This window comes from Panthera tigris, chromosome C1 (genome assembly GCF_018350195.1).
Source record: "Panthera tigris isolate Pti1 chromosome C1, P.tigris_Pti1_mat1.1, whole genome shotgun sequence".
NCBI classification, from domain to species: domain Eukaryota; kingdom Metazoa; phylum Chordata; class Mammalia; order Carnivora; family Felidae; genus Panthera; species Panthera tigris.
Genome location: NC_056667.1, coordinates 104,295,032 through 104,322,963, shown reverse-complemented (window position 1 = coordinate 104,322,963; position 27,932 = coordinate 104,295,032). Strand labels below are relative to the sequence as shown.

Here is a 27,932-nt window from a genome sequence, read left to right as displayed (position 1 = left end):
CATCCAGGTGCCCCTTTGGGGGACCCTTTTATTTTATTTTTTTATATATTTTTTAAATTTTATTTTTTATGTTTTTAAATTCACATCCAAGTTAGTTAGCATGTAGTGCAACAATGATTTCAGGAATAGATTCCTTAGTGCCCCTTACACATTTAGCCCATCGCCCCTCCCACACCCCCTCCAGTAACCCTCTGTTTGCTTTCCATATTTATGAGTCTCTTTTGTCTCCCTCCCTGTTTTTATATATTTTTGTTTCCCTTCCCTTATGTTCATCTGTTTTGTCTCTTAAAGTCCTCATATGAGTGAAGTCATATGATATGTCTTTCTCTGACTGATTTTGCTTAGCATAATACCCTCCAGTTCCATCCACGTAGTTGCAAATGGCAAGATTTCATTCTTTTTGATTGCCAAGTAATACTCCATTGTGTATATATACCACATTTTCTTTGTCCATTCATCTATCGATGGACACCTAGGCTCTTTCCATACTTTGGCTATTGTTGATAGTGCGGCTATAAACATGGGGTGCATGTGTCCCTTCAAAACAGCACACCTGTATCCCTTGGATAAATGCCTAGTAGTGCAATTGCTGGGACGTAGGGTAGTTCTATTTTTAGTCTTTTGAAGAACCTCCATACTGTTTTCCAGAGTGGCTGCACCAGCTTGCATTCCCATGGGGGACCCTTTTAAAATGTAAATCAGTGCATGTAACTCTCTGCTAAAATCCTCCCAATAGTTCCTCCTTTCACTCTGAGAAAAGCCAAAGACTGCCTGACATGATCTGCTGTCTCTCTTCTCTCACTGACCTTACCTACCTTGCCCCCTCTCACTCCGTTCCAGCCAGTGTTCTTAAACACTTTTCCTTGAACATATCAGATATGCTCATACCTTAGGGTCTTAGTTAGAACTGTGCCCTCTACCTAGAATCCTCTGCCTCCAGATACCACTGCGCTGACTCAGTATTTTCAGGTCTTTACTCAATTCTCACTCTCAAACCTTGAATACTACAACCTGTCCCCCCCAATCTCCATCATTAATTCCAAAGCCCTTTGCACTATTTTTACTTTTTCCCAAGAAGACTTTATCATCTTCCATCAAACTAGATCATTTACTTTTTCCTTATGTTCACTGGCTGTCCATTTCCCCACCAAACGTTGGCTCCACAAGATCAGAAATCTTAATGTATTCCCAAATGGCACATACACAGTAAGCACTCAATAAAAGAGTCACACTAGTTTTGACATGTAGTATTATTACTGCTCATTGCTACATACTGCACTGATTTCTTCTTCGACCTGTGAATTATTTGGAAATGTACATTTTAATTTCCTTTTTTTTAACGTTTATTTATTTTTGAAACAGAGAGAGACAGAGCATGAATGAGGGAGGGGCAGAGAGAGAGGGAGACACAGAATCGGAAGCAGGCTCCAGGCTCTGAGCCATCAGCCCAGAGCCCGACGCAGGGCTCGAACTCACGGACCGTGAGATTGTGACCTGAGCTGAAGTCAGAGGCTTAACTGACTGAGCCACCCAGGTGCCCCTACATTTTAATTTCCAACAAAGTGAAACCTTTTGTTTTTGTTGACTTCTATGTTAATAGCACTATGATTAAAGAGCATGAATTTGTATGATACAGAGCATGTGAAAATTAATCTTGCATTAGGGGCCAGTACACATCCGAATTGTTTAAAGGGGGCAGGGTGCTGGATGGTACAATTGGTTTAAAGATTCCACATATGAGTTTTTGGAAGACAGAGGCAGCTGCACCCCACTCCTGCTCCTGACTCCCCACTGTTCACTCTCCTGAGGAACAAGTTGTTCAGGAAGCCAAGCTGTGTCCTTGGCCTTTAAAGATACTGAAAGGCACTTGTGGAACCAGAGGTGGCAATTCACTGAATTAAAATTAGTCTAGGGGCACCTGGGTGGCTCAGTTGGTTGAGCGTCCGGCTTCCGCTCAGGTCATGATCTCGCGGTTTGTGAGTTTGAGCCCTGCGTTGGGCCCTATGCTAACAACTCGGAGCCTGGAGCCTGTTTCAGATTCTGTGTCTCCCTCTCTCTCTGTTCCTCCCCAGCTCTGTCTCTCTCTCTCAAAAATAAATAAACATTTAAAAAAAAATTTTTTTTAAATAAATAAATAAAATTAGTCTAATCAATCACAATGCAAAGATATTTGGAGGAGTTATGTACTGGCTTGATCAGAGGTGCAAAGGAAAACAATCTCAAAGTCAAAGGACCAGTTTGGATGCCTCCCAAAACTCTGAGAATCACTGCAAGAAAAACTCCTTGTGGTGAAGGTTCTAAGACTTCAGATCAGGGCACTTAGCTGGCTCAGTTGGTAGAGCATGCAACTCTTGATCTTAGGGTCATGAGTTTTAGCCCCATGTTGGGCCTTATAGCTTACTTAAAACAAACAAACAAATATTAAAAAACACTCAGGATCATTTTCAAATGAGGATCCACAAGTGACTCATTGATTTGCACAGTCCTTCTGAGATTGTTAATCAGATTACTTCTATCAGAACTGAGCTGAGCTTGAAGTCACCATTGCAGATTTAAGTATCAACCTTTTAATAAATTATCAGTTGTTTAAATAAATATTCCTCATTTGTCCAAAAAGCGTGCATATTTTCTAATTTTAGAGCACAGGGTTCTCTATGTCAGTCCATTATATCAGATGCCGTAGTACAAATTTTGTATATTTTTACAAATTTTGTATCTGCTTAAACTACCAGTAATTAAGAGCTGTTTTAACTCTCCTATGAGGATAATGGAGTCGATAAAATCTCCTTTTAGTATACTAATGTTTGCTTTACTTATTGATATTATTTTATTAGGTGCATACAAATTTAGAACAGATACATCTTTCTGGTCATTGAACTTTTTGTCATTTTAGGGACCCTCTTTATCCCTAATGTTTTTTGTTATTCAATCAGCTACCACAGTGATGTTTTTTATTGTTTTTGGTCAGCAACTGCCTTCTACCTTTAACATCTTTTTGGGGGAGGGGGGGTAAACTTTTCCATTTTAGATAAGTCTCTTAAAAAAAAATCCAAACCAGTCATCTCTGTCTTTAAACTGCTGGGATCATTTTATTTACATTTAATTGTGACTGATATATTTGGACTTGTTTTTATTTGCCTTGCTTTTTCTGTGTGTCATGTTTTGCTATTCTCTTTCCTGCCTCTCTGGCAAGTTCTTTCTTTTTTTTTTTTTTTTATTAATTTATCTATTTTTTAATTTACATCCAAGTTAGTTAGCATATAGTGCCACAATGATTTCAGGGGTAGATTCCTTAATGCCCCTTACCCATTTAGCCCATCCCCCCTCCCACAACCCCTCCAGTAACCCTGTTTGTTCTCCATATTTAAGAGTCTCTTATGTTTTGTCCCCCTCCCTGTTTTTATATTATTTTTGCTTCCCTTATGTTCATCTGTCTTGTATCTTAAATTCCTCATATGAGTAAAGTCATAATATATTTGTCTTTCTCTAATTTCATTTAGCATACTACTCTCTAATTCCATCCATGTAGCTGCAAATGGCAAGATTTCATTCTTTTTGATTGCTGAGTAATACTCCATTGTATATATATACCACATCTTCTTTGTCCAATCATCCATCGATGGACATTTGGGCTCTTTCCATACTTTGACTATTGTCGATAGTGCTGCTATGAACATTGGGGTGCATGTGCCCCTTCGAAACAACACACCTGTATCCCTTGGATAAATACCTAGTAGTGCAATTGCTGGGCCATAGGGTCATTCTATTTTCAATTTTTTGAGGAACCTCCATACTGTTTTCTAGAGTGGCTGCACTGGTTTGCATTCCCACCAGCAGTGCAAAAGAGATCCTCTTTCTCCGAATCCTCACCAACGTCTGTTGTTGCCTGAGTTGTTAACGTTAGCCATTCTAACACATGTGAGGTGGTATCTCATTGTGGTTTTGATTTGTATTTCCCTGATGATGAGTGATGTGGAGTATATTTTCATGTGTCAGTTGACCATCCGGATGTCTTCTTTGGAGAAGTGTCTATTCATGCCTTTTGCCCATTTCTCACTGGATTATTTGTTTTTTTGGGTGTTGAGTTTGACAAATTCTTTACAGATTTTGGATACTAAGCGTTTATCGGATATGTCATTTGCAAATATCTTCTCCCATTCTGTTGGCGGCCTTTTAGTTTTGCTGTTTCCTTCGCTGTGCAGAAGGTTTTATTTTGATGAGGTCCCAATAGTTCATTTTTGCTTTTGTTTCCCTTGCCTCTGGAGATGTGTTAAGAAGTTGCTGTGGCCAACATCAAAGAGGTTTTAGCCTGCTTTCTCCTCGAAGATTTTTTTTTTTAATTTTTTTAACGTTTATTTATTTTTGAGACAGAGAGAGACAGAGCATGAACAGGGGAGGGGCAGAGAGAGAGGGAGACACAGAATCTGAAACAGGCTCCAGGCTCTGAGCAGTCAGCACAGAGCCCGACGCGGGGCTCGAACTCACGGACCGTGAGATCATGACCTGAGCCGAAGTCGGATGCTTAACCGACCGAGCCACCCAGGCACCCCTCTCCTCGAAGATTTTGATAGCTTCCTGTCTTATATTGAGGTCTTTCATCCATTTTGAGTTTATTTTTGTGAATGGTGTAAGAAAATGGTCCAGGTTCATTTTTCTGCACGTCTCTGTCCAGTTTTCCCAACACTATTTGCTGAAGAGACTGTTTTTATTCCATTGGATATTCTTTCCTGCTTTGTCAAAGATTAGGTGGCCATACATTTGTGGATCCATTTCTGGGTTCTCTATTCTGTTCCATTGATCTGAGTGTCTGTTTTTGTGCCAGTACCATACTGTCTTGATGATTACAGATTTGTAATACAGCTTGAAGTCTGGGATTGTGATCCTTCCAGCTTTGGTTTTCTCTTTCCAGATTGCTTTGGCTATTTGGGGTCTTTTCTGGTTCCGTACAAATTTTAGGATTGTTTGTTCTAGCTCTGTGAAAAATGCTGGTGTTATTTGATAGGGATTGCAGCAAGTTTTTATTCCTTAATTCTGTTTTCCCCCTTGTAGTGGCTGGAAGTTACATATTCTATTTCCAGTCATTTAGTAGCTACTTTCAACAGATACAAGGCTCTTAGAATACTCTTATCTCAAATTAACCTCTTCTTGACCTATGTTAACAAGTATTTTAATTCTGACTTTTTAAAAAACTCCACACATTAAACATTACTTTATACAGATAATGTTAATTTAGATTTACTCTCATGGTTACCTATTTGTTAAGCACTGCATTGTGTCTCTCAGACCATCTTTCTGGGATTACTTTTCTTCTTCCATATTTAAATTATGTCCTTCAATGGTGCCTGGGTGGCTCAGTCAGTTGAATGTCCAACTCTTGATTTTGCTGATTTTGCCTCAGGTCACAATCTCACAGTTCATGGAATTGAGCCCCACATGGTGCTCTGTGCTGACGGCAAAGAGCCTGCTTGGGATTCTCTCTCCCCCCCACCCCCGCCCCGCCCCTTCACTGCTCCTGCTCTCTCTCTCTCTCTCAAAAATAAATGTTGAAAAAAAGTATATATCCTTTAGAAGGTCCCAAAGTGAGACATGTTGGTTTCCAGCTTTTGTCTTTCTGGAAGTGTTATCGTTTAGCCCTTGTTCTTAAAAAAAAAATAGCTTTGCTAGGTATACAATTCCAGGTTAATAGTTGTTTGCTCTCTGTACTTAGTTTTTTTAAATTCCTTTTATTTATTTATTTATAAATATTCTTTATTTATTTTTGAGAGTGAGAGAAACAGAGCACAAGTGGGAGAGGGGCAGAGAGAGACAGAGGCACAGAATCCAAAGCAGGCTCCAGGCTCCGAGCTGTCAGCACAGAGCCCGACAGCAAGTCCCAAACCCACAAATCGTGAGACCATGACCCAAGCTAAAGTCAGATACTCAACCAACTGAGACACCCAGGCATCCCTATTTATTTTTGAGAGACAGAGATGGCATGCGAGTGTGCACAAGTGAGGGAGGGACAGAGAAAAGGAAGAGACAATCCCAAGCAGGCTTTGTGCCATCAGTGCACAGCCTGATGCGGGGCTCGAATTCATGAACCATGAGATCATGACCTGAGCCAACATCCAGAGCCAGGCGTTTAAATGACTGTGCCATCCAGGCGCCCCCTCTCTGCACTTTAAAAATTTTATTCTTGGGGCGCCTGGGTGGCTTGGTCGGCTAAGCGTCTGACTTGGGCTCAGGTCATGATCTCACAGTCCGTGAGTTCGAGCCCTGCGTCAGGCTCTGTGCTGACCGCTCAGAGCCTGGAGCCTATTTCAGATTCTGTGTCTCCCTCTCTCTCTCTGCCCCTCCCCTGTTCATGCTCTGTCTCTCTCTGTCTCAAAAATAAATAAACGTTAAAAAAAATTTAAAAAAAAAATTTTATTCTTAAATCTTCTGACTTCCACTGTTGCTATCAATCTATCATTCCTTTGCAAGCTACGTATTTGCTCTCTCTGGCTATTTTTAAGGGCTTTTCTTTGTCTTTGGTAGTCTTCAGTGTAACTACAAAGTGTGCAGTTATAGATTTCTTCTTATTTAACCTCCTTCATACCTGTTCTGCTTCCTGTACATTCATGTCTTTCACTAATTCTTCAAATCTCTCAGCCATTATTCTTTCAAATATCACCTGCTCTCCAGTCTCTCCTTCTGGGACTTCAATCACACATATGTTAGATTCATTACCATTCCCAGCAACTTATCTCTCAGCATGATATTCTGGGAAATTACTTTAGATCTTTCTTTCAATTAATCCATCCACTGAGCTTTTAATTTCAAAAATTATATTTTTCATTTCTAATTTCACTTGGTTCTTTTACAAATCGAAGTAACTATGTCTGAGAGTCTTTCATTTCTTGTTGTATTTTAGATTCCACTGGCTTGGTAATTTTTTTTATTGTGAGTTTATATTTGAATTTTACCTCTGGGAATTCAGAGAGCTTAATCAGAAAAGGCATTCTCTCAAAACGTATTTGCATTTGCTCTGGTGAGGGCAGGGGCAGAAATCAGACCTTGGTCCAATTTAGCATCCTTCTCAGATGGCTATTCCATTTGCTGTAGGCCAAAGACACAGTCTTCCATTAGTACAAATATGAGCATTTGCCCTTAGGGCAATCTTGCCATTTCTGTCTGCTCACAGCTCATTGTTTGTTTCAGCTAACTCTTCCCTTTTGTAAGTGAGAACAGACCCTTACAGAGCATCCTTGCTTTTTAGCATATACAGTAATGCATTAAAAATTATGCTTGCACAGGCGCCTGGGTGGCTCAGTCGGTTAAGCGTCTGACTTTGGCTTAGGTCATGATCTCGCGGTTTGTGAGTTCGAGCCCTGTGTCAGGCTCTGTGCTGACAGCTCAGAGCCTGGAGCCTGCTTCAGATTCTGTGTCTCCCTCTCTATGTGCCCCTCCCCTGTTCATACTGTCTCTCTCTGTCTCTCAAAAGTAATTAAATGAAAAAAAAAATTATGCTTGCAGGGTGCTTGCATGGCTCAGTTGGTTAAGTGTCTGACTTTGATTTTGGCTCAAGTTATGTTCTCATGGTTTGTGGGGCTAAGCCCCGCATTGGGGTTCTCTCCCTCCCTCTCTTTCTGCCCCCCCCCCCGTTCATTCACCCTCTCTCTCAAAATAAGTAAACTTTAAAATAACTAACTAAATAAATAACATGCTTGCAACCTTCTCTACAGAAGAATTCCAAATAATTTACATAGATACTACCTCCTAAAGGAGATAGAGTATAACTCCCTACTCCCTTAAATGTGAACTGTGTATAGTGACTTCTTTGCAAAGTATACAGTATGATAAGAGGGGAAAGAGTAACTTTACAGGGAAGAAACTGGACAAACATGGCCTCAGCCAGGTGATCAAGGTCAGCATCACCAGTGAGAAGTCATGTTGTAGGATACCCTTGATATGATGTGATGAGAATAGCACTTTACCTCTGCATACTTCTTCCCAAGCACCTATAACCTCCACTAATCATGAGAAAAACACCAGACAAAGCCATAATTGGGGATATTCTACAAAATAGCTGAACAGTACTCCTTAAAACTGTTGGAAGGGGTTTTTAAAATTTTTTTTTAACATTTACTTATTTTTGAGAGACTGAGAGAGACAGAACACAAGCAGGAGAGGGGCAGAGAGAGAGGGAGACACAGAATCTGAAGCAGGCTCCAGGCTCTGAGCTGTCAGCACAGAGGCCAACACGGGACTCAAAGCACAGAGGCTGAAACCCACGGGGCTCAAACCCACGATCCGTGAGATCATGACCTGAGCTGAAGTCAGACACTTAACCAACTGAACCACCCAGGCACCCCAAAACTGTTGGAAGTTTAAAGGAGCCTAAAGAAACATGATGACTAAATAATGTGGAACTTTGCATGGGATCCTAGGACAGAAAAAGACATTAGGCAAAAACTAAGCAAATCCACAAATAAAGTATAGACTCCAGTAAATAATTATGTATCAGTATTCTTCCGTTAATTGTAACATATGCACCATACTAAAGTAAGATGTTAACCGGAACGGAAACTGGGAACTACAACCTTTGTAACTTTTCTGTAAATCTAAAGCTACCCTACAACATTTATTTTTTAAAACTCTATTTGTTGCAATTTCTGCCCATTTAGTTGTTTTTTTAGTGAAAGGATCCTGCAAAATCCAGTCTGTCATATCACCGAAACAGAAGTCCTTCTATTTACTCTTCTGCCCAATATAATCATGCTCCTTCCCAGAACTATACTCCAAAGAAATTCCTCTGGCAAGCTTTCTTTCCTTGATTTCTGAAAAATCACTTTGCTCTGATCCTCTCATCTACCTATGACACCTTTTCTTCTCCTAACCCCTGAAACTCTAGTGTTTCCCAAGATTCTTTCATTGGCCCTATTCTCTTCTCAAACACTGTCTCTTGAAGTGTTCGTTCATCCATTACCTACTACCAATATGCTTACAATTGCCAAGTCTACACCTCTACTTCAAAGCTCCCTCCCAAATACAATAGAGTGGTTATGAACATCTTTCTTAAGTGAGTCAAACCTAGTTTTAAAGCCCAGCCCTGTTTCCAACTGCATGACCCTTTCTAAACACTGCTTTGCTCATTTATACAATTGGGATAATAACAGTCCTACCCATTCAAAGGTTGTCAAAATTACATGACATAATACACATAAAATTCCTAGGACAGCATGAAGTCAACTGTCAATAAATATTAACAAATATTAGGATTATAAGCACCATCTATATGGCTAATTATCTACCAAGCAACTCTTCTCAGATGCTCTCCAGACACTCCAACTTCGTATGTTCAAGCCTGCTTTCATCATCTACTTCTTCCTCCCAAATTCCCTGCCACCCAAGACAGAATCCACAGAATATGTCTTTCAATCTTTCCTCTTATCCCCAACATCCAACTCTTTAATAAGTTCTATCAAATTCCACTTTCTAAATACCTCTTTAGATCTCTTCTGCTTTCTCCACTACCACTATATTAATTCAAATCTTGGTCATTTGTTGGATTATTATGATGGCCTCCTGACATTTCCCCAAATATATTTATTTTTAGTAACTGTAATATCAGTTTTACATATTACAGTTTACTGTCCTATTTTAAATATCAAAATACAACATTTTGGTTGGCATTATACAAAAGCAGCTCCATTTGTCTTTCTTGGTTATCTTTAGCTCTTCCTCCCCCAACCCACTCATTTTCACCACAAACTCCTTACCCTGTTTACTACCATTTACTACTCAGCTCAGGAAACTCCCCTGACTCAGTCCCCTCTCCTCTTGTCACCACCCACTTATAGGGTGAGTCTGCATCTGAGGGCAAGAACCCAAAGGATCTTTCCTTGGGGAAAGAAAGGATTTAGATCTCCAGTAGTGTAATCTTAACCTAGTTGGCCAAGAAAAAAACCCCCAAAACTTCAGCAATTTTGAACTACTTTTGCCATATGGCAAAAAGATACTTAAGTCCAACCCAACCAGCTACAGCCACAGGGCAATTATAAAGATGCCTCAGGCCAAAAGACCAAAGTCAAAAAAGGAAGCAGCAGAGCCAGCAGCAGCTGATGACTTATATTAGAAAGATTACCTACATTTAATATTTTATAAATATTAAAATATATATTAAAAATAGAAATATATAAAAATATAAATTTTAAAATCAGCTTTGTGTTAGATGATTTTTCCAACTGAAAGTTAATATGTTCTTTTTTTTTAAGTTTATTTATTTTGAGAGAGCAAGAGAGAGAGTGCAATAGTGAGTGGGAGAGGAGCAGAGAGAGTGGGAGAGAGAATCCCAAGCAGGCTCTGCACTGCCAGTACAGAGCCTGATGTGGGGCTCAATCCCACAACCATGAGATCATGACCTGAGCCAAAATCGAGTTTGATGCTTCGGTGCCTGGGTGGCTCAGTTGGTTAGGTGTCCAATTTCAGCTCTCACATTTTGTAGGTTCAGGCCCCACGTCGAGCTCTCTGCTGTCAGTGTGGAGCCTGCTTTGGAGCCTCTGTCTCCCTCTCTCTGCCCCTCTGCGCATGTATGTCTGTGTTCTCTCTCTCCCTCTCGAAAATAAACGAACATTTAAAAAAAAAAAAAAAAAAGAGTTGGATGCTTAACTGATTGAGCCGCCCAGACACCCCCCCTTTTTTTTTGCTATATGAAACAATGAGTAAATGAACCTTTTTTTTTTTTTTTTAAGAGTTAAGTAAAAGATTTAATTTGATTCTTCTATGGGGAGAGGAGTTGAAAATAGGTCTTCACTTTGCAGTCATCATCTGTAAGAAATCTTCAGTTGACTTGTCCATCTCCATATTTTTACTTTATGTTTTAATAATAATTTTCAAAATATGATGGGGCACCTGGGTGGCTCAGCCAGTCAGGTGTCCAACTCTTGGTTTCAGCTCAGGTCATGATCTCACAGCTTTGTGGGTTCAAGCCCCGCATCAGGCTCTGTGCTGGCAGCATGGAGCCTGCTTGGGACTCTCTCTCTCTCTCCTACTCTCTGCCCCCCCCCCAAAAAAAAAAACTTTAAAAAATAATTTTCAAAATATGCAATATATTAAATTTCTGGCTTCACTGATTGCAGTGTTACAATCACTATCTAATGTAGCTTTTGTGCCCATACATAGTTACTTTCTTTTTTGACATATTTTACTCCCCTTTATTTCAAAAAATCATGACTTTTATTCCTTCTCTTTGTCTTTTCCATCCTAACTTATTGTCACTCCCAGCTTCTGATTCTTTCACACCTTTGTATATATATGGAATTCCTTCTTTCACCTGCTTTACATCTTTTTTGAGCACCTGAATCCTCCATGAAGACTTTCTTATTACACACAAATATAAATTGGTTCTCTCTGTTCTTTAATATATGGAGTTTCATAGAAAAACTTCCATAACAAAGTTTCACAAAGTGTGTTCCAAGGAACACTAATTACATAAGATGGCTAGAAAAGAAAGAGATTCCGTGGTCAAGTAAGTTTGGAAAATACTGAATGTTCTATCCCCCACACCTCTTGGAAATTCATGAAACTAAAGGTTCAGCAGCATGAAACAAGGTTTAACTTTAATTGGGTAGTTCCTAAACTTTGACATTGACATTTAAACATGACTTCTGCGGAAATGCTATACTTTGTACTAAGTACAAATTCATAGTTATTTTTGACAGATTATTTAAAAAGATTTTTTTTTTTTTTTAACTAAGTAATCCCTATGCCCAATGTGGGGCTTGAACTCACAAGTCCAGGATCAAGAGGTGCATGTTCTACAGACTGAGCCAGGCAAGTGCCCAACAGTAGGTTATTTTTTTAAGATCCAGCAACACTAAAGAGATGGCTGTCACTTTGAAATCCCTTCCTTTGAGATGCATTTTCATGGTAGCACAACAGCTATAAAAACATATGAAAGATTCTTAAAGTCTATGAATTCCTGGAACTATAAGATGTTCCTATATGAATAGCCACTTGAAATAAAGCAGGTAAACAGTTTCTAAATTATGTGTTCTCTGGGCATTCGCTAGTTTATTTTTTGTTTTTTAGAGAGAGTACAAGCAGGGGAGAAGGGCAGGGAGAGGGAGGGGGAAGGGGGGGGAAGAGAGAGAGAGAGAGAGAGAGAGAGAGAGAGAGAGAGAAAGTCAGTCTTAAGTGGGCTCCACGCCCAGTGCACAGACCAACACAGAGGGCTTGATCCCACGACCTCAGGTCATCTGAGCCAAAATCAGGAGTCAGGAGCTCAACCTACTGAACCATGCAGACTCCCCATGGGCATTCACTAGCATTAATAAGAAAGAACTAAAAAATTCACATTCATTCCTTTGAATTAACTTTAAATTTTCACCTAGGGAAGGGCACCTGGGTGGCTCAGTTGGTTGAGGGTCTGACTCTTGGTCTCAGCCAGCTTGGGTCATGGTCTCGCGGTTCATGAAATCAACCACTGCATTGGGCTCTATGCTGACAGTGCAGAGCCTGCTTGGGACTCTCCCTCTCCCTCTCTGTCGCTCCCCTGCACTCTCTCTCTCAAAATAAATAAACTTAAAAAAAAATTTCAGCTAGGAAGAATTAAAATTAACTAAAATTAACTGGAAGAATTTAAAGCTTAAGCAGACAGGCTTGCATGAAACATGGTATAAAAAATGTATACATAGCATAGTTGCGTTTAAAAATGACAATAGTGGGCCTTGCCTGGCTGGCTCAGCTGTGGAGCCTGACTCTTGATCTTGGGGTTGTGTGAGCCCCCCATGGTATAGAGATTATTTAAAAATAATTTAAAAAAAATAATAAAATAAAAAAATAATTTTTAAAAATCTTTAACAAAATGACAACAGTGGGAGCTAAGACAGAGGCATAGTAGGAGTACCCTAGGCTCATCTCATCCCTCAAACACAACTAGAGAACTATCAAAAATGACAATAGTTACCATCTGTTGAGCTCTCAAAATGTCAGGTAGTTTGCAAAGTACTTTATATGAATCATCTTTTTTAATAATGCCAATAATCATGTAAGGGAAGCTATACTATTATCCTCCATTTATTAAAGGCTTTAAAAAGTAGCAACTATAATGCCTACTGGAGTCCCAAACCCATGTTCTTTGCCAATTAACCACTATACGATATTCCTATATATGTAAATCTAACAAAATTGTGTGTAACCTACATAGCAGCAATTCTCATCTGGGATCAGATTTAAGGAAGATTCATTAGTTAAGCATGTTCTATATTCTACACCCTCTTCAAGGTGCTGAGGATGTAGTGGTGGACAAAACCAATTTCCTGCTGTCAGGTTCAGGGGCTTACATTCTAGTGGGGGGGGGGGGGGCGGGTGGGGAGATGGGAAGGACAACACACACTTCCCAGCAAGTAGTATCTTATATAGTAACGAGAAAAACTGAAGAAAATTTAAAAGGTGATGTGATAACAGAATGATGGGGGAAAAGAGGGTAGGCTCTTGGCTATGGTAAAGGGTCAACCTCTAAGGAGATGACATTTGAGCTAAGACCTGAAAGACAAAGATATCAGCGCAAAATTTTCATATAAGCAGTAATTTATAAAATGATAGTGATAATATAAATGGTAGTATATTTCTATATACTTATTTGGCAAAATAAAAAGTTGGCAAATTTATGACCTCACAAATTAGAATAATGGTTATAATTAAATGATTGATAAAGTCTGGAAACCACTGGGCAATATGCAGTATTCAGATGAGAGACAATGGATGTGTACTTTGCAGAAACTTAATAAAGGTCATTCTATATTGTAAAGCAGTAGTTCTCAAACCTTTTGGTTTCAGGATCCTTTTACACTTTTTTTAAAACGTCTATTTATTTATTTTGAGGAGAGAGAGCACAAACGCACGCAAGCACGCGCACATGAGCAGGGGAGGGGCAGAAAGAGGGAGAGAGAATCCCAAACAGGCTCCACACTGTCAGCACAGAGCCCAATGCAGGGCTCAATCCCATGAACCATGAGATCATGACCTAAGCCAAAACCAAGAGTTGGAGGCTTAAACGACTGAGCTACCCAGGCACCCCTACTCTCTTAAAAATTACTGAAGATCCCAGAGCTTTTGTTTATGTGGGTTAAATCTATGCCATTTACTGTATTAGAAATTAAAACTAAGAATTTTTAAAATCCACTAATTCATTAAAAGCAAAACTAAACAATTATTATATATAATTATTAAAAATAACTACACTTAGGGGCATCTGGGTGGCTCAGTTGGTTGAACATCCAACTTAGGCTCAGGTCAAATCATCTTGCGGTTCCTGAGTTCGAGCCCCACATTGGGCTCTGTGTTGACAGCTCAGAGCCTGGAGCCTGCTTCGGATTCTGTATCTCTCTCTCTCTGTCCCTCCCCTGCTTGCACCGTCTCTCTCACTTCCAAAAATAAATAAACATTAAAAAAAAAATTAAATGTTTATTTTTGAGAGAGAGAGAGAGTGCAAGCCCGAGTGGTGGAGATGCAGAGAAAGGGGGACAGAGGATCCAAAGTGGGCTCCATGCTGACAGCAGAGAGCCCAATGTGGGGCTCAAACTCATGAAGTGCAAGATCACAACCTGAGCTGAAGTCGGATGCTCAACTGACTGAGCCACCCAGTCACCCCTTTTGTTTTTTGCTTTTTTTAAAGATTTTATTTTTAAGCAACCTCCACACCCAATGTGGAGCTCAAACTCACAACCCTGAAGATCAAGAGTTGCACACTCCACCAAATGAGCCAGCCAAGCACCCCACATTTTTGAAAATCTATTTAAAATCTGGTTTAATAGAAAACAACTAGGGTCTCACATCTGCTCTTATATTCAATTTATTGAATTAATGAGTTGTTTTCAACTTTGCAATTCAGTGAAATCATCAAAATAGGTACATGAACTCACAGAAACAACAGAATGGCGGTTGCCAGGGGTTAGGGAGTTGAGGAAATGGGGAGATGTTGGTCAAAGGGTATAAACTTCCAATTATAAGATGAATAAATTCTGGGGATCTAATGTACAGCTTTAGACTACTGTTACCAATATGGTATTATATATGGGCGCCTAGTGGCTCAGTCAGTCGGTTAAGCATTCAACTTCGGCTCAGGTCATGGTCTCACAGTTCGTGAGTTTGAGCCTCACATCAGGCTTTCTGCTTTCAGCACAGAGCCTGCTTTGGATCCTCTGTCCCCCCTCTCTGCCCCTCTGTAGCTCGCACTCTATCTCTCTCTCTCTCTCTCTCTCTCTCTCTCTCTCAAAAATAAACACTAAAAATATATATATGGTATTATATACCTGAAAGATGCTGAGAGTAAATTTTTTTTATTTTTTTAAATGTTTATTTGCGGGGGGAGAGAGAGCGAGTGAGCAAGCGTTAAGCAGGAGAGGGGCAGAGAGAGGGGGAGACACACAGAATCCGAAGTAGGTTCCAGGCTCTGAGCTGTCTGCACAGAACCCGACATGAGGCTCGAACTCCTGAACCACAAGATCATGACCTAAGCCGAGGTCAGATGCCCCAGAGAGTTAATCTTAAATGTTCTCACAACAACAACAACAAAAAGGGTAATTATGTGAGGTAACAGAAATGTTAACTAACCTTATTGTGGAAATTATCTTGCAATACACTGTATATGTGTATCAAATCATCACCTTGTACACCTTAAACTTACACAATGTTGTATGTCAAATATATCTCAATAAAGCTGGAAAAAAATAAGCGGAAGGCTGTTTGGAAACCTTCTGCCTATGGAACACTACAAAATACCAGTAAATTTGGTTCCTGAGTTCGAGACCCACATCAGGCTCTGTGCTGACAGCTCAGAGTCTGAGCCTGCTTCAGATTCGGTCTCCCTCTCTCTCTCTCTCTCTCTCTCTGCCCCTCCCCCGCTTGCATGTGCTCTCTCTCCCCCCAAAATAAACATCACAAAATAAATAAATAAACAGTTAACAGCATATAAAAACTCATTACTATCATACTTCCCAGAACCAGCTGTTTTTGTTCAATTTCTATCTTAATTACTAAGAGTTAAGTTCCTATACTTCCACCTCTTTCAGCATCCAATACAGAGTTTTACATAGAACAAGTACTCAGTATTTCTAATTTTATTTTCTAAATTCTCAATCTTTGAACATAGCAACACACTCTAAAAGAAATTTTAATAATTTAAGTACTACTGACTTCCCCCTGCACACAGATCATCATTTTAAAATAATGTGTTATAAAAAAATAAAATAAAATAATGTGTTATGTTACAGTTTTCAAATCATCTTCATGGTAAAAGGAACACAGAAACAGCACAGGATTCATTCCGTTCTTTTTTTTTTTTTTTTAAGTTTATTTATTTTGAGACAAAGACAGCGTGAGTGGGGAAGAAGCAGAGAGAGAGATTTAGAGAGAGACAGAGAGAGAGGAAAGAGCTAGAGAGAGAGGAGAGAGCAAGAGAGAGAGAGAGAGAGAATTTTCCAAGCAGGCTCTGTGCTGGCAGCTCAGAGCCCAACACTGGGCTCGAACTCCTGAAACTCTGAGACACTGACCTGAGCTGAAACCAAGAGTCGGACACCCAACCAACTGAGCCACTCTGGTGCCTCTATTCTGGTGTTTTTAAAATAAAAATGGTAAATTATAATTCCTAACATTGAAAGATATTTTCCCCTATAGCAGTGAAAATTTTATTAAAGGGTAATAAAGAAACACACTCTCTCTGTTGGTGGGTACCAAAGAATCATAAAGTGAAAGTAAGTGAAACTAACCACTAAAGAGTAAAATGGAAGGGGGAAGAGATGAGGGAAAGATAAAGGCTACAACCAAAATTTAAACCCAGCATACTGAACACTTCATTTCTTTCATCAGAGACTCAATTTCAAGGTTTCTAAGAGAAGAATAAAAATAAAGTTTTTTGTAAACTCTTATCTTAGTTAGAAAAACTTTACTGTTCCGAAGCACAGATGGAAATGTTGCCTTTTTCTAAAAAGAGTAACTAGGTTCTATTACTTTCTCCACAAGATGTGCATTTTCCCCAGTGTTCTAGAATTAAAATCTGTGGGGGCAGTGGGAACTGAAAGCACTACAAAACACCAACTACTTTTTGTTTCCTTGACAAACAGATGAGAAACTCAGTCTAGCTGATTTGTACAACAGTGTAAAGTTCTGGAGTAATTTTTACTAAGGTCTCTGAGCTTCGTCTACACATTAAAAAACCTCCTGTATCCTTACTTTCCAGATAATTGAAATTATAAAACAAATACTGACTGACAAAAGCTTAGGAGGAGGAGTTTGGATGCATCTATTATTTATTAGTTTATGAAAAGCAGAAAGCCAAATCACTAAGAATAAAATCAGCAACCCTCTACTCCCTAAGAAATTATACACATAGATACACTCACCTCTCCTCTGCAGACAAAACTGTAATTTCAGGGTGGCCTATTTGAGCAAATTTTAATATTAGTATTTTTCCACTGCCAATGAAATTTTCCTTTCCATACCAAAGAACCATTTGACATTCCTCAATATAACTTTTTATTATTGTCATTTTTTATTTTAGAGAGGAGAGTATGGGGGGGAGGGAGAAGGGGCAGAGGGAGAGAGGGAGAGAGAGGTGAGGGGGAGAATCCTAAGCAGACTCCATGCAGCACAGAGCCCAGTGTGGGCTCAATCTCACAACCCTGGGATCATGACCTGAGCCGAAATCAAGTCAGACACTCAACCAACTGAGCCACCCAAGCGCCCCAACTTTTCTCAGTATTATTTCATTTCACACTCTTAGTTATGGGAAGGTTTACTTGCTACATAATTTAACAGTTAGCTTACCACAGAATGTATAACAAAATTATATCATACATAATGCTTCAAATCCACCCAGGGCCGTGTTTATAATATCACCTTTCTGCATTTGAGAGACAAAGCAGCTAAATGAAGAACATAATGACTGAGTGTAAAGTCTCATAATCCAAGTAAGAGACCTTGTTTAGTACACACCATTACAATAATTAGATATCCTAATTAGGTAGTTCATGTTTTGAAATAGTGTCAGGAAACACGGAAAATATTATCTATATCTCTCTGAATTTAGGGCCATGGAATGAAGAAAAAGTGACCTAGGCATCCAAAGGGGAAGGAGAAAGGCAGTTATGCAATAATTTTAGAGTTGGTAATTATGACACAGCTACTGTCTAATTCAGAACTGTCATTTAGCCTAAACCAAGAGTAGAAACATTGAAGAGCTCAAAATAGATTTATTACTTCTTTAGGACACTGAAATAAAGTTTACCTTGAACCTCAAAAAGAACCTAAGCCAAGAACACATTAGACCAAATAAGCAGAAAGAGGTATCTAAAATACTGAGTGCTCCAGAGCCACCTTCTCTACTGGCTTCTTCTCTATCTACACTTTACCTTACTACACCTACCTCTCTATCTACACTTAACTCCCATGTAGATCTCTTCCAGTCTCATGGCTCCAAAGACAGTCTACACACTAAACAGCCTCCATGTGGTAACTGCTGCACAACTCTGAATATACTGAAAGAAGGAGACAGAGTCTGAAGCAGGTTCCAGGCTCTGAGCTGTCAGCACAGAGTCCGTCCAATGAGGGGCTCGAACTCACAAGCTGTGAGATCACAACCTAAGCCAAAGCCAGACACTCAACTGACTGAGCCACCGAGGTGCCCCAATAAAGATATTTTAAAATGTGGACAACTGAAACCTAACACTCAAAACTAAGTTTCTGATCTTCCTCCGAAAATCTGCTCCACTTGAGCCTTCCCCATATTAATAAATACCAACTCCTTCTAGTCAGGCAAAAACCCAGAGTCATTTTTGATTATTTTCCTCTCTTACTCTACATTTAATTCATCTAGAAATCTAGTTAGATCTACATTCAAAATAGATCCAGAATTCAATTACTTCTTATCATTTCCACAGGCCATAACCTGGTCCAAGCCACCAACATCTTACCCCAGGTAAGTACAATAGTCACCTAACTAGTGCCCCTTGTTTCTGCAACAGCCAGAATGACCTTTTAAAAACATAAATCATGGGGTGCCTGGCTGGCTCGGTCAGTAACGCATGCAACTCTTGACCTCACAGGGTCTTGAGTTCAAGCCTGACATCAGGCCTAGAGCTTACTTAAAAAAAAAAAAAAAAAAAATCAAGTCACAATACTCCTCTGCTCAAATAGCTCCCCATCTCCTTCAGAAAGAAAGCCAAATCCTTACAGTAGCTATAAAACTTTGTGATATGCCCCGTCTCCCACCACCACCCACCATAATCTCTGAGTTCATCTGCTACTACTCCTTGCCAGCTACAAAAGCTTTCTTGTCTTCCTTAAACTTGCCAGGCACACTCTAACCTCAGGACCTTTGTATTTGTCTGCACTCTGTGTTGGAACATCCTCCCCTCACACTTTATCTATGTTGCTTAATACCTCATCTCTCTGCTCAAGTGTCACTTTCCCAGGGAGGCCTTCTCTTACCACTTAATTTAAAACTGCAAACTCCTATAACACTCTGTATTTCTCTTCCCTGCTTTACATTTCTCTACAGCACTAATATTTTTACCTTCTAATACATTTAATATTTTACTTATTTTGTTTGTTTCTCCCCTTAATGGAGTATAAGCTCTGTGAGGGCAAAATTTTTTCTCCATTCTGTTCACCGGCTGAATCCCCAGTGCCTGGTACAACAGGTATTCCACAAATACTTCTTAAAAGAACTATGAATCTAGGGGCGCCTGAGTGGCTCAGTCGGTTAAGTGTCTGACTTCGGCTCAGGTCATGATGTCACGGTTCGTAGGTTCAAGCCCACATCGGGCTCTCTGCTGCCAGCACAGAGTCCACTTCAGACCCTCCCTGCCCGGCTCGTGCTGTCTCTCTCAAAATAAACTTAAAAAAATAATAATAATAGTAACTGAATGGAAACTAGGGACTTACAAGCAAAATTCATCTTGATGCTCAAAGTCAGAATCTGTATCTAGTCCACCTGCATTACTCTTTTGTATATATACGATAGGTAATTAAAAAGGCTTTCAGAAGCCAAACCTGCAGAAATGGCCCCAGACCTTTAAATTTGTGCAATTATTAAAGATAAGACAGCAGACTACACTCCCCACTGACCAGTACTGCACCCCAAACTTTTTGTCAAGAAAAGTCTTTTATGGGGCGCATGGCTGGCTCAGTCAGTACAGCATGAGACTCTTGATCTCGGGGCTGTGAATTCAAGCCCCACACTGGGCATAGAGATTACTTTAAAAAAACAAAACAAAACAAAACAACAACAACAACAAAAAACCCCTGCTTTATTATTTAATCCAAATGCACCTCACATTTAGAGATTTTTAGCCAGTAGTCAGCTTTCACAGCTAACATGTTCAACTTGTCTTTCCATTCTATATTAAATGAAAACATAAATGCCTATCAGAACTCAAAATCCACATAAGATTATCAGTTTTGGGGTGCCTGGGTGGCTCAGTCAGTTAAGCATCTGACTTTTTTTGTCTCAGGTCATGATCTCCCAGTTTGTGAGTTTGAGCCCTGTGTTGGGCTCCACACTGACAGTGCAGAGCCTGCTTGGGATTTTTTCTCTCTCTCTCTCTCTCTCTCTCTCTCTCTCTCTCTCTCTCTCTCTCTGCCCCTCCCCCGCACACATGCGTGCTCTCTTTCTTTTAAAATAAATAAACAAACTTAAAAAAAAAACACACAGAGACTTAAAATCTAAACATTCTGGTTAATCTATATTGCCTAATATTGAATAAATAAGCAAGTAATCAAAAGTTTTCTTCATGGTAGAGAATATTTTATAAATCAGAAAGGCTGTATAGTACAGTGGCTAAGAGTGTATATTCTAAAACCCTGAATGCCTGGAATCCTGGCTCCACCACTTACTAGGTCTGTTAAATTACTCGATCTCTTAGTGTCTCCGTTTTCTCATCTGTAAAATGGGATCATAACAATACCTACTTCAAAGCGTTGTGAGGACTGAATTAATTAATATGTGTAAAATGCTAGGAAAGGTGCCTAGCACATAGTAAGCACTCGATAAAAGTACAAAATTACCACCACTTTCATGGTCCATCTAAGGATCCTGAGACCCAAACTGACAAACCATTGCCATAAATCAAAAATGGTAACTGCACTTTGCAAATTCTCTGCAACAACTTAATCCTGTAGAAAGAGATTTTTTTTTTTTTTGCTAGCCCATGTTTATACAACAGCTTCTCCTGGCGGGGGGAGGGGCGCTGGAAAGGACTATATTGTACTGAGAGTTCCTTCAAATGAAGTGGAGGGGGAAAAAGAGGGGTAGAAGAAAAAAAGACTGGCCATTAAGTTGATAACTACTGAAGTATATTAATTAGTAGAAGGTTAGGAGTGGGGTGTAAATATTTAAAGTTTATATCAAAAATAGCTGAAGGGAGGGGCGCCTGGGTGGCTTGGTCGGTGAAGTGTCCTACTTCAGCTCAGGTCCTGATCTCACCTTTCCTGAGTTCAAGCCCTACCTCAGGCTCTGGGCTGACAGCTCAGAATCTGGAGCCTGCTTGGGATTCTGTGTTTCCCTCTCTCTCTGCCCCTCCCCCACTCACACTGGGTCTCTCTCAAAAATAAACATTAAAAAATTAAAAATAAAATTAGCTGGGGGCGCCTGGGTGGCTCAGTCGGTTGAGCCTCCGACTTCAGCTCAGGTCACGATCTCACGGTCTGTGAGTTCGAGCCCCGCGTCGGGCTCTGGGCTGATGGCTCGGAGCCCGGAGCCTGCTTCCGATTCTGTGTCTCCCTCTCTCTCTGCCCCTCCCCCGTTCATGCTCTGTCTCTCTCTGTCTCAAAAATAAACGTTAAAAAAAAAAAATTAAAAAAAATAAAAATAAAAATAAAATTAGCTGAAGGTTATTCTTAACAGATTTTCTGCTCTACAACCGATTCTACTTTCCTATATCCACCTTTTCTTCAAAACAGACCAACCCATTCAATGGTTAAAAACAAGACAATATGGGGGTGCCTGAGTGGCTCAATCTATTAAGCATCTGACTTCAGCTCAGGTCACGATCTCTGGATTTGTGAGTTCAAGCCTGGCATCAGGCTCTGTGCTCCTAGCCTCCGTCTCAAAAATAAATAAACATGAAAAAACAAAAACAAAACAATATGGAACTATCATGAACATAATAATTTCCACTAGTTCTTCAGAGCACTTGCTAATACACTACAGAGTCCAATCCATTTGGCTTTAACTGGGAATGTAATTTCCAGGACCATACCCAAAACAAAACTCTGCTGTAATTATTCTGAATACTCAGGATTTTAAGACCATCTGCACCATTATTATCATAATAAATAATTTGGATTTTTTTTTACCTATGCTAAAATACATATATTACCTTCTAAAACCTAGATAGCAATTCTATGAGACATAGTTACTACCTCTACTTACAGATCACAAATTGGGGCTCACAATTTAAGTGTGGAGTCAGGTATTAAGTGAAGGAATTAAGATATGAATCTAGGTCTAATTCTAAAGTACGCCTTTTTCTACTTTTCCACATTGATTCCTATTTAATATTAAAAACAGGAGGGACAAATGAAGTAAAGAAATGGTAATCTGGTCAACTGCACATCAAGTCCAAAAAGAGCTATTATCTTGAACCTGCTGACAACCATATCTATCCTTTCTTTCACTAAGTTATAAATATTTCTTTCTGATAAACAGAAATTAAAACAATTCAAGTTCTTGATTTATTAGTACACAAAATTACGTTGGCAAATATTTACTGATTGCTTACTTTGTGCCAAACACTGTTCTAGTTGCTTGGGGATACAGCAGCAAAGACCTAGCCCTGTCATCTGGTGGGAGAAGAGAAACAATAAGCATGTAAACAAATAAACATGGTAATTTCATATACTGAAAATAATGTGAAGTGATAGAAAGCAACTGAAGGGACCCCCTGAAATAAGGTCATTTAGGAAAGGCCTTTCTGAAAAAGTAATATATGAGGTTGAATCTAAATGATGAGGAAACAGAACTGGAAGAAGCCTGAAAGGTAGTAGACAGGACAGATGTTGTAGGAACTTTGAAGACCATAGTAAAAGTAGTTTAGATCTTAACCTGTTGCAATGGGATATCACTGGAGGATTCTGAAGCACAGGAATGACATCTGTTTATACTATAGAAAGACCACTTTTAAAAATGACAGCAATGGCAGTGCCTGGCTGGCTCAGTCAGTGAAGCATGTGACTCTTGATCTTGGGATTCTAAGTTCGAGCCCAGCAGTGGGTATAAAGATTACTTAAAAATAAAAAAATAAAAAAATCTTTTAAAAAATATGATGACAATGAATATTTCAGCCAGACAAATTAAAATAAGCCTGAATAAAATCAGTTAGAACCCATCTTCAAGAAGCCTGCTTGCGGGGCAAATGGGTGACTCAGTCAGTTGAGCATCCGACTTTGGCTCAGGTCATGATCTCACAGCTTGTGAGTTTGAGCCCGGCGTCGGGCTCTGTGCTGACACCTCAGAGCCTGGAGCCTGCTTCTGCTTCTGTGTCTCCCTCTCTCTCTGCCCCTAACCCACTCACATTCTGTCTCTGTCTCTCTCAAAAATAAACATTAAAAAAAATTTTTTTTAATAAAAAAATAAAAAAAAGAAGCCTGCTTGCTTTCTCTGAATTAGTTCCTTTAAAATGAACAAAAGCCTGTCAATACGTTATGAAACACAGGATCAAATGAAAATATCTTTGGAAGATCTAACAGTTCCTTAAATTCACACTGAAGACTAAACACAAATTACTAAATAATGAATGGATGCCAGAACAAAAAAGAGAAGCGAAAGTGACATCAGGAAAACGGACAGAAAGGCCGGGAATGCCAGGTACCTACTTCACAAATTTGCCGAAAGTAAACTTAGAAACCAAACTCTGAAAGAATCTCAACTGTAAAGAAGTATGAAACTAAACGAGGCCCAATGCATAAACTATTTTCACTGGGCCCTTCATCACTCTCCTGAATATTTCTCTCAAAAGGCTTTACTTACATTGAGATGAATGATGTTCATTAAATGTAAACACAAAAGGACTATATATACCCTTAACCATTTTAGAAAGTTCCATTCCACTAGGAAAAAAAAAATCAAGTTGTTAGAAAGCCAAAAGCATTTAACTGTATAAACTATATATAATACACTTCAAATGAAGTGTTGTTTTCCTAGAGCAATCATTTTTTTTCACTCAAGACATCAACTAGGGAAATAAGCTTAGGCAAAATATCAACAAAGTAGAGGCAGAAAAATTCTGGCTTCATTATATCTTATTATTGCTAACTAGGAAAAAAATTCTAATTGTCATTTGAAATCCCACAAGGCAGGGATGGGAGTCAACCTATTCTTGCAAATGATGTAACCATACAGTTAAAGCACCAGAGCTCAAAGGTAGGGAATGTTAAATGCTTGTATAACTTAGTAAAAATGGTTTAAAACAAGACAGAATATATTCTCAAACTCACGTGAGCACTTGCTACCACTGGTGAACCAAGTACATGAAAGACTAATTTTTTTTTTTAATCTCGAAAACATTATTTTACAAAGTTAAATGTGGCCATTGTCATCTGGTATTTGTAGAGTAAAATCCTAACTCCACCCTTTTTCTGTGTAACGTTAAGGAATTTACTTGCTGAGCCTTAAGTTTCCCTACCTGAAATCAATGATTGAAAAAAAAAATCTACCTCTTAGGGTTATTGTTTTTAAATTTTTTTTTAATGTTTATTTATTTTTGACAAAGAGAGAGACCGCGCATGATCGGGGGAGGGTCAGAGAGAGAGGGAGACACAGAATCCAAAGCAGGCTCCAGGCTCTGAGCTGTCAGCCTAGAGACCGATGCAGGGCTCGAACTCACAGACCATGAGATTATGACCTGAGCCAAAGTCGGAAGCTCAACCGACTGAGCCACCCAGGCGCCCCTCTTAGGATTATTTTAAGGTATAATGAGATATTGTAAATATTTTAAAGTATTGTAGATATTTTAAAGTATAATGAGATATTGTAAATGACAATGGACTGGGCAGATAGCAGATGAGAGTCTTTGATGATGCCTGTTATCGTATGTTCTAACTTTACTTCTTGGAAAGAAAGTAACTTTGATCTATTAGTAAATCTAGGTAATCTTGTCTTGGTTCTACAACCTTTCTGGCATATGTTATTCAAAGAACCACAAGACATGTCTACCAACAATAACTTTATATACACAAATGGTCTGAAGACTGGGGCCTATGATTTCATAAGTTTTATCCATCTGTTCCCTAAAAGGTAAATACAAGTCCAAACATTACAGGGGCAATGGCAGAAGTGGAATAAGAAGAGTAACTAGAAGATGGGTCTCACTGGTGACATGCCACAGACAAGAAGCAACAAAAGACCTAAAAGTCAAATAGATATATATGGCATTAGGGTTAACCCTCTCTCTCTTCTCAGCCGGAAGCAACAGTGACTTCACACTTACTCCTAAAAGATTTGAAATGTTTTGCTGACAATCCATGCTTCCTGCCAGTTTAATATACTTCTTTTCTGTAGTAAAGCAGCAAAGTGGGAAAAAATCCCCCGAAGAGACAAAAAAGCAGTCACTGGAAAAAAAAAAAAAAAAAGTACTACATATTTAAAAAGCACATTTCTTGATTTCCTGTTTTGATTACCTAGGACACCAAACTCATTTCTTTAAAAAGGCATTACAGGTGCTGAAAAATAGCCGGACATTTTTTATATTTTAAGGCATCAGTGATGACACTGACTACAGTTATTTCTGGTATCAAGAAGCCCGTATTTTATTTGCAGCTAAGACGGGTGCAGGGAACCCTCCCAGGTGGTCCTCTCAGCTCTACGTGGAGCTCGTGTTACTTCTCAACATTCACCCAGGTAAGGCCCTTCTTATTACACATCACGAATTTTAGGTCAACGTAAAATAGAGTGGTCCAACACATGCCAACCAAGTACGTGGGTTTGCTACTGCTTAAACCAAAGCTTGTCTATCATCAGGAAAACCATTTGCACGTCAAGGCCTATGAGAAACAAACGGACGCGACAATTTCCGCGAAGGTTCAGTAAAGCTAACAGCACCTCACAAGGCTCCGAAAAGAAGTAATACCTACATCCCGAAAGATCCAGGCCCAAGGGCCCAAGGTCACACACACCAAGTCAGCAGCTAGTAAAAAAATCCAAGAAATGATGAGCTTCCTGCAGTTCTGGGCAACCCTGGCTGGGAATGGAGTCTGGGCTTGGGAACACTCGCGTCAAAGCTTGAACGTGAATAACGCCAACCGAATGCAGTGACTCCGTGAGAAAACCCCAGGCGTTTAAGGAAGGATTTCCTTCCATTTCCCCAGTCTTCCCTTCCCTAGGCACCCCCAACACTCACATCTCCGGAGCCACTTCATCCAATGGTAGACGATAGTAGTGTGGTGTTTCTTGTTCTCTATACACCAAGACGACAGGCCTTGAATAGATTCCATGGTGTTGGTTACCGACTGGAATTTTCGATCCAACGAGGACTCCAGAGCCCCTGCCGAAGAGGCCGACGAGGAGGAGGCCTTACTGCTGCCTCCGCCGCCGCCGGCCGCCATCTTCCCGGTTTGCACAAGCGCTGCTGCTCCTCTGGCGGCCGCGCCGGCGGCGGCGGGAGCGGGCAAAACAATCACTGCGAGTGCGTGAAGGCCGTAGGTGGGGAGGGAGGCCAGGGGGTGGGGATGGTGCACGCGCTAGGCTCTTCGAGAGGTAGGACGGGAGGACCCGCTGCCGGGCACGCTGGCGGCTCCTACACGCTGGAAGGAGGGGCTGCGGGTATCAAAGGTTTATCAGAATTGTTCAAGGGGTTGTGTTTGAACCAGTCAATAATAACGGAAGAATTACGCAGAAAACAAGGTCCTGCGAAGCCTTTCAAAACGCCTGGCCCCGAAATTAATGGTTTTACACTCTTCGGCTCTCAAAGCTAAGGCTCTTCCCCACTCCAACGCCACACACACTCCTGTAAGGGTAGGCGTTAATATCTCAAATTTAATACTACCCGATTGCCCCTTCAGTTGCAGAAATCTTTCTCCTTTAGATCTTCTAGCACAGAAAAGGCCCAAGGCTACCTAGTCAGGATTTTTTTTTGCAACGCAATAGCAGCAAAGGGACAGCAACAGTATCGCGCACGCGCTGCTTAGCCCCGCCTCCCCGCTTCCTTCTCAACCTAGAAAGCAGAGGGAGGCGTGATGGCGGGGCAATCTGACCAATCCAAGGGCAAGAACGAGAAGCGCGCGCAGAAGCCCGCAAGCCCCAAGGGCCAAGAAGGCTCTTCGATTATTTGTGCGCTTGCGCAGCAGATCAGCGTGTAGCGGGCTAGAAGGAAGAACGCAGGAGGGTGAGGGAGTTGGTCAAACTAAGGAGAGGTTGGGGGAGGGGCTTCACCGCTCCGCCCCGCCTTTTGCTTCCTAGCAAAGTCTCCCTCCTGGGGCTGTCCAGCTCACACAGCAGGCTGTAAAATTCCCACCGGTCAAAGGCCACTGTTACTGTCTGGCAGCTGCTGCTGCTTCTGCCGCCGCCGCCGCCGCCAACTCCTCGGGGCACCGACGCGCGACAAAGTGGCTGGCAGCCATCTTGCCGGGCCTTGGAAGATGCGCATGCGCCAGCCCCAGCGAGCCCTTCGCTACGCAGACTCCCAGACCAAACAATATTTTACACTCCCTTTGGACGATACCATTCACAGCCAGTAAGGTTTTTGGATTAAAGAGGAAGTGAATGAAGTAAATCCCCCGTAAATTTTTCGAGACGAGGAAGTAATAATAGGGAAGATGTGATCTCACCTTTGCCAATTATAATAATCTCACAATTGCCTAATACATTATAGTTTATAAGAGCCTTGGCTGTCTATTGTATTATAAATTAGCACAACCTCGATTAACCATTCCATCGTATCTGCGTACGTAAATCCTCTGGGCAGATTTGGAGGCTC

At 40.3% G+C, this 27,932-nt stretch overlaps 1 protein-coding gene across 7 annotated transcripts in view; it reads right to left on the bottom strand.

Moving 5' to 3' along the window:
• RPRD2 (regulation of nuclear pre-mRNA domain containing 2) overlaps positions 1-27,616 on the bottom strand; it is a 96,419-nt gene extending 68,803 nt beyond the window's left edge. For 2 of the 7 annotated variants that reach the window (XM_042994022.1, XM_015540194.2), the window contains exon 1: positions 26,358-27,615. In XM_042994022.1, the coding sequence (XP_042849956.1) occupies positions 26,358-26,562 (205 nt within the window). In that variant the 5' untranslated portion in view covers positions 26,563-27,615. Of the gene's footprint in view, positions 1-26,357 lie in introns of all 7 variants that reach the window. The other 5 variants (XM_007088061.3, XM_042994025.1, XM_007088060.3 and 2 more) reach the window with 5 other exon arrangements.
• Positions 27,617-27,932: the final 316 nt, after the last annotated feature.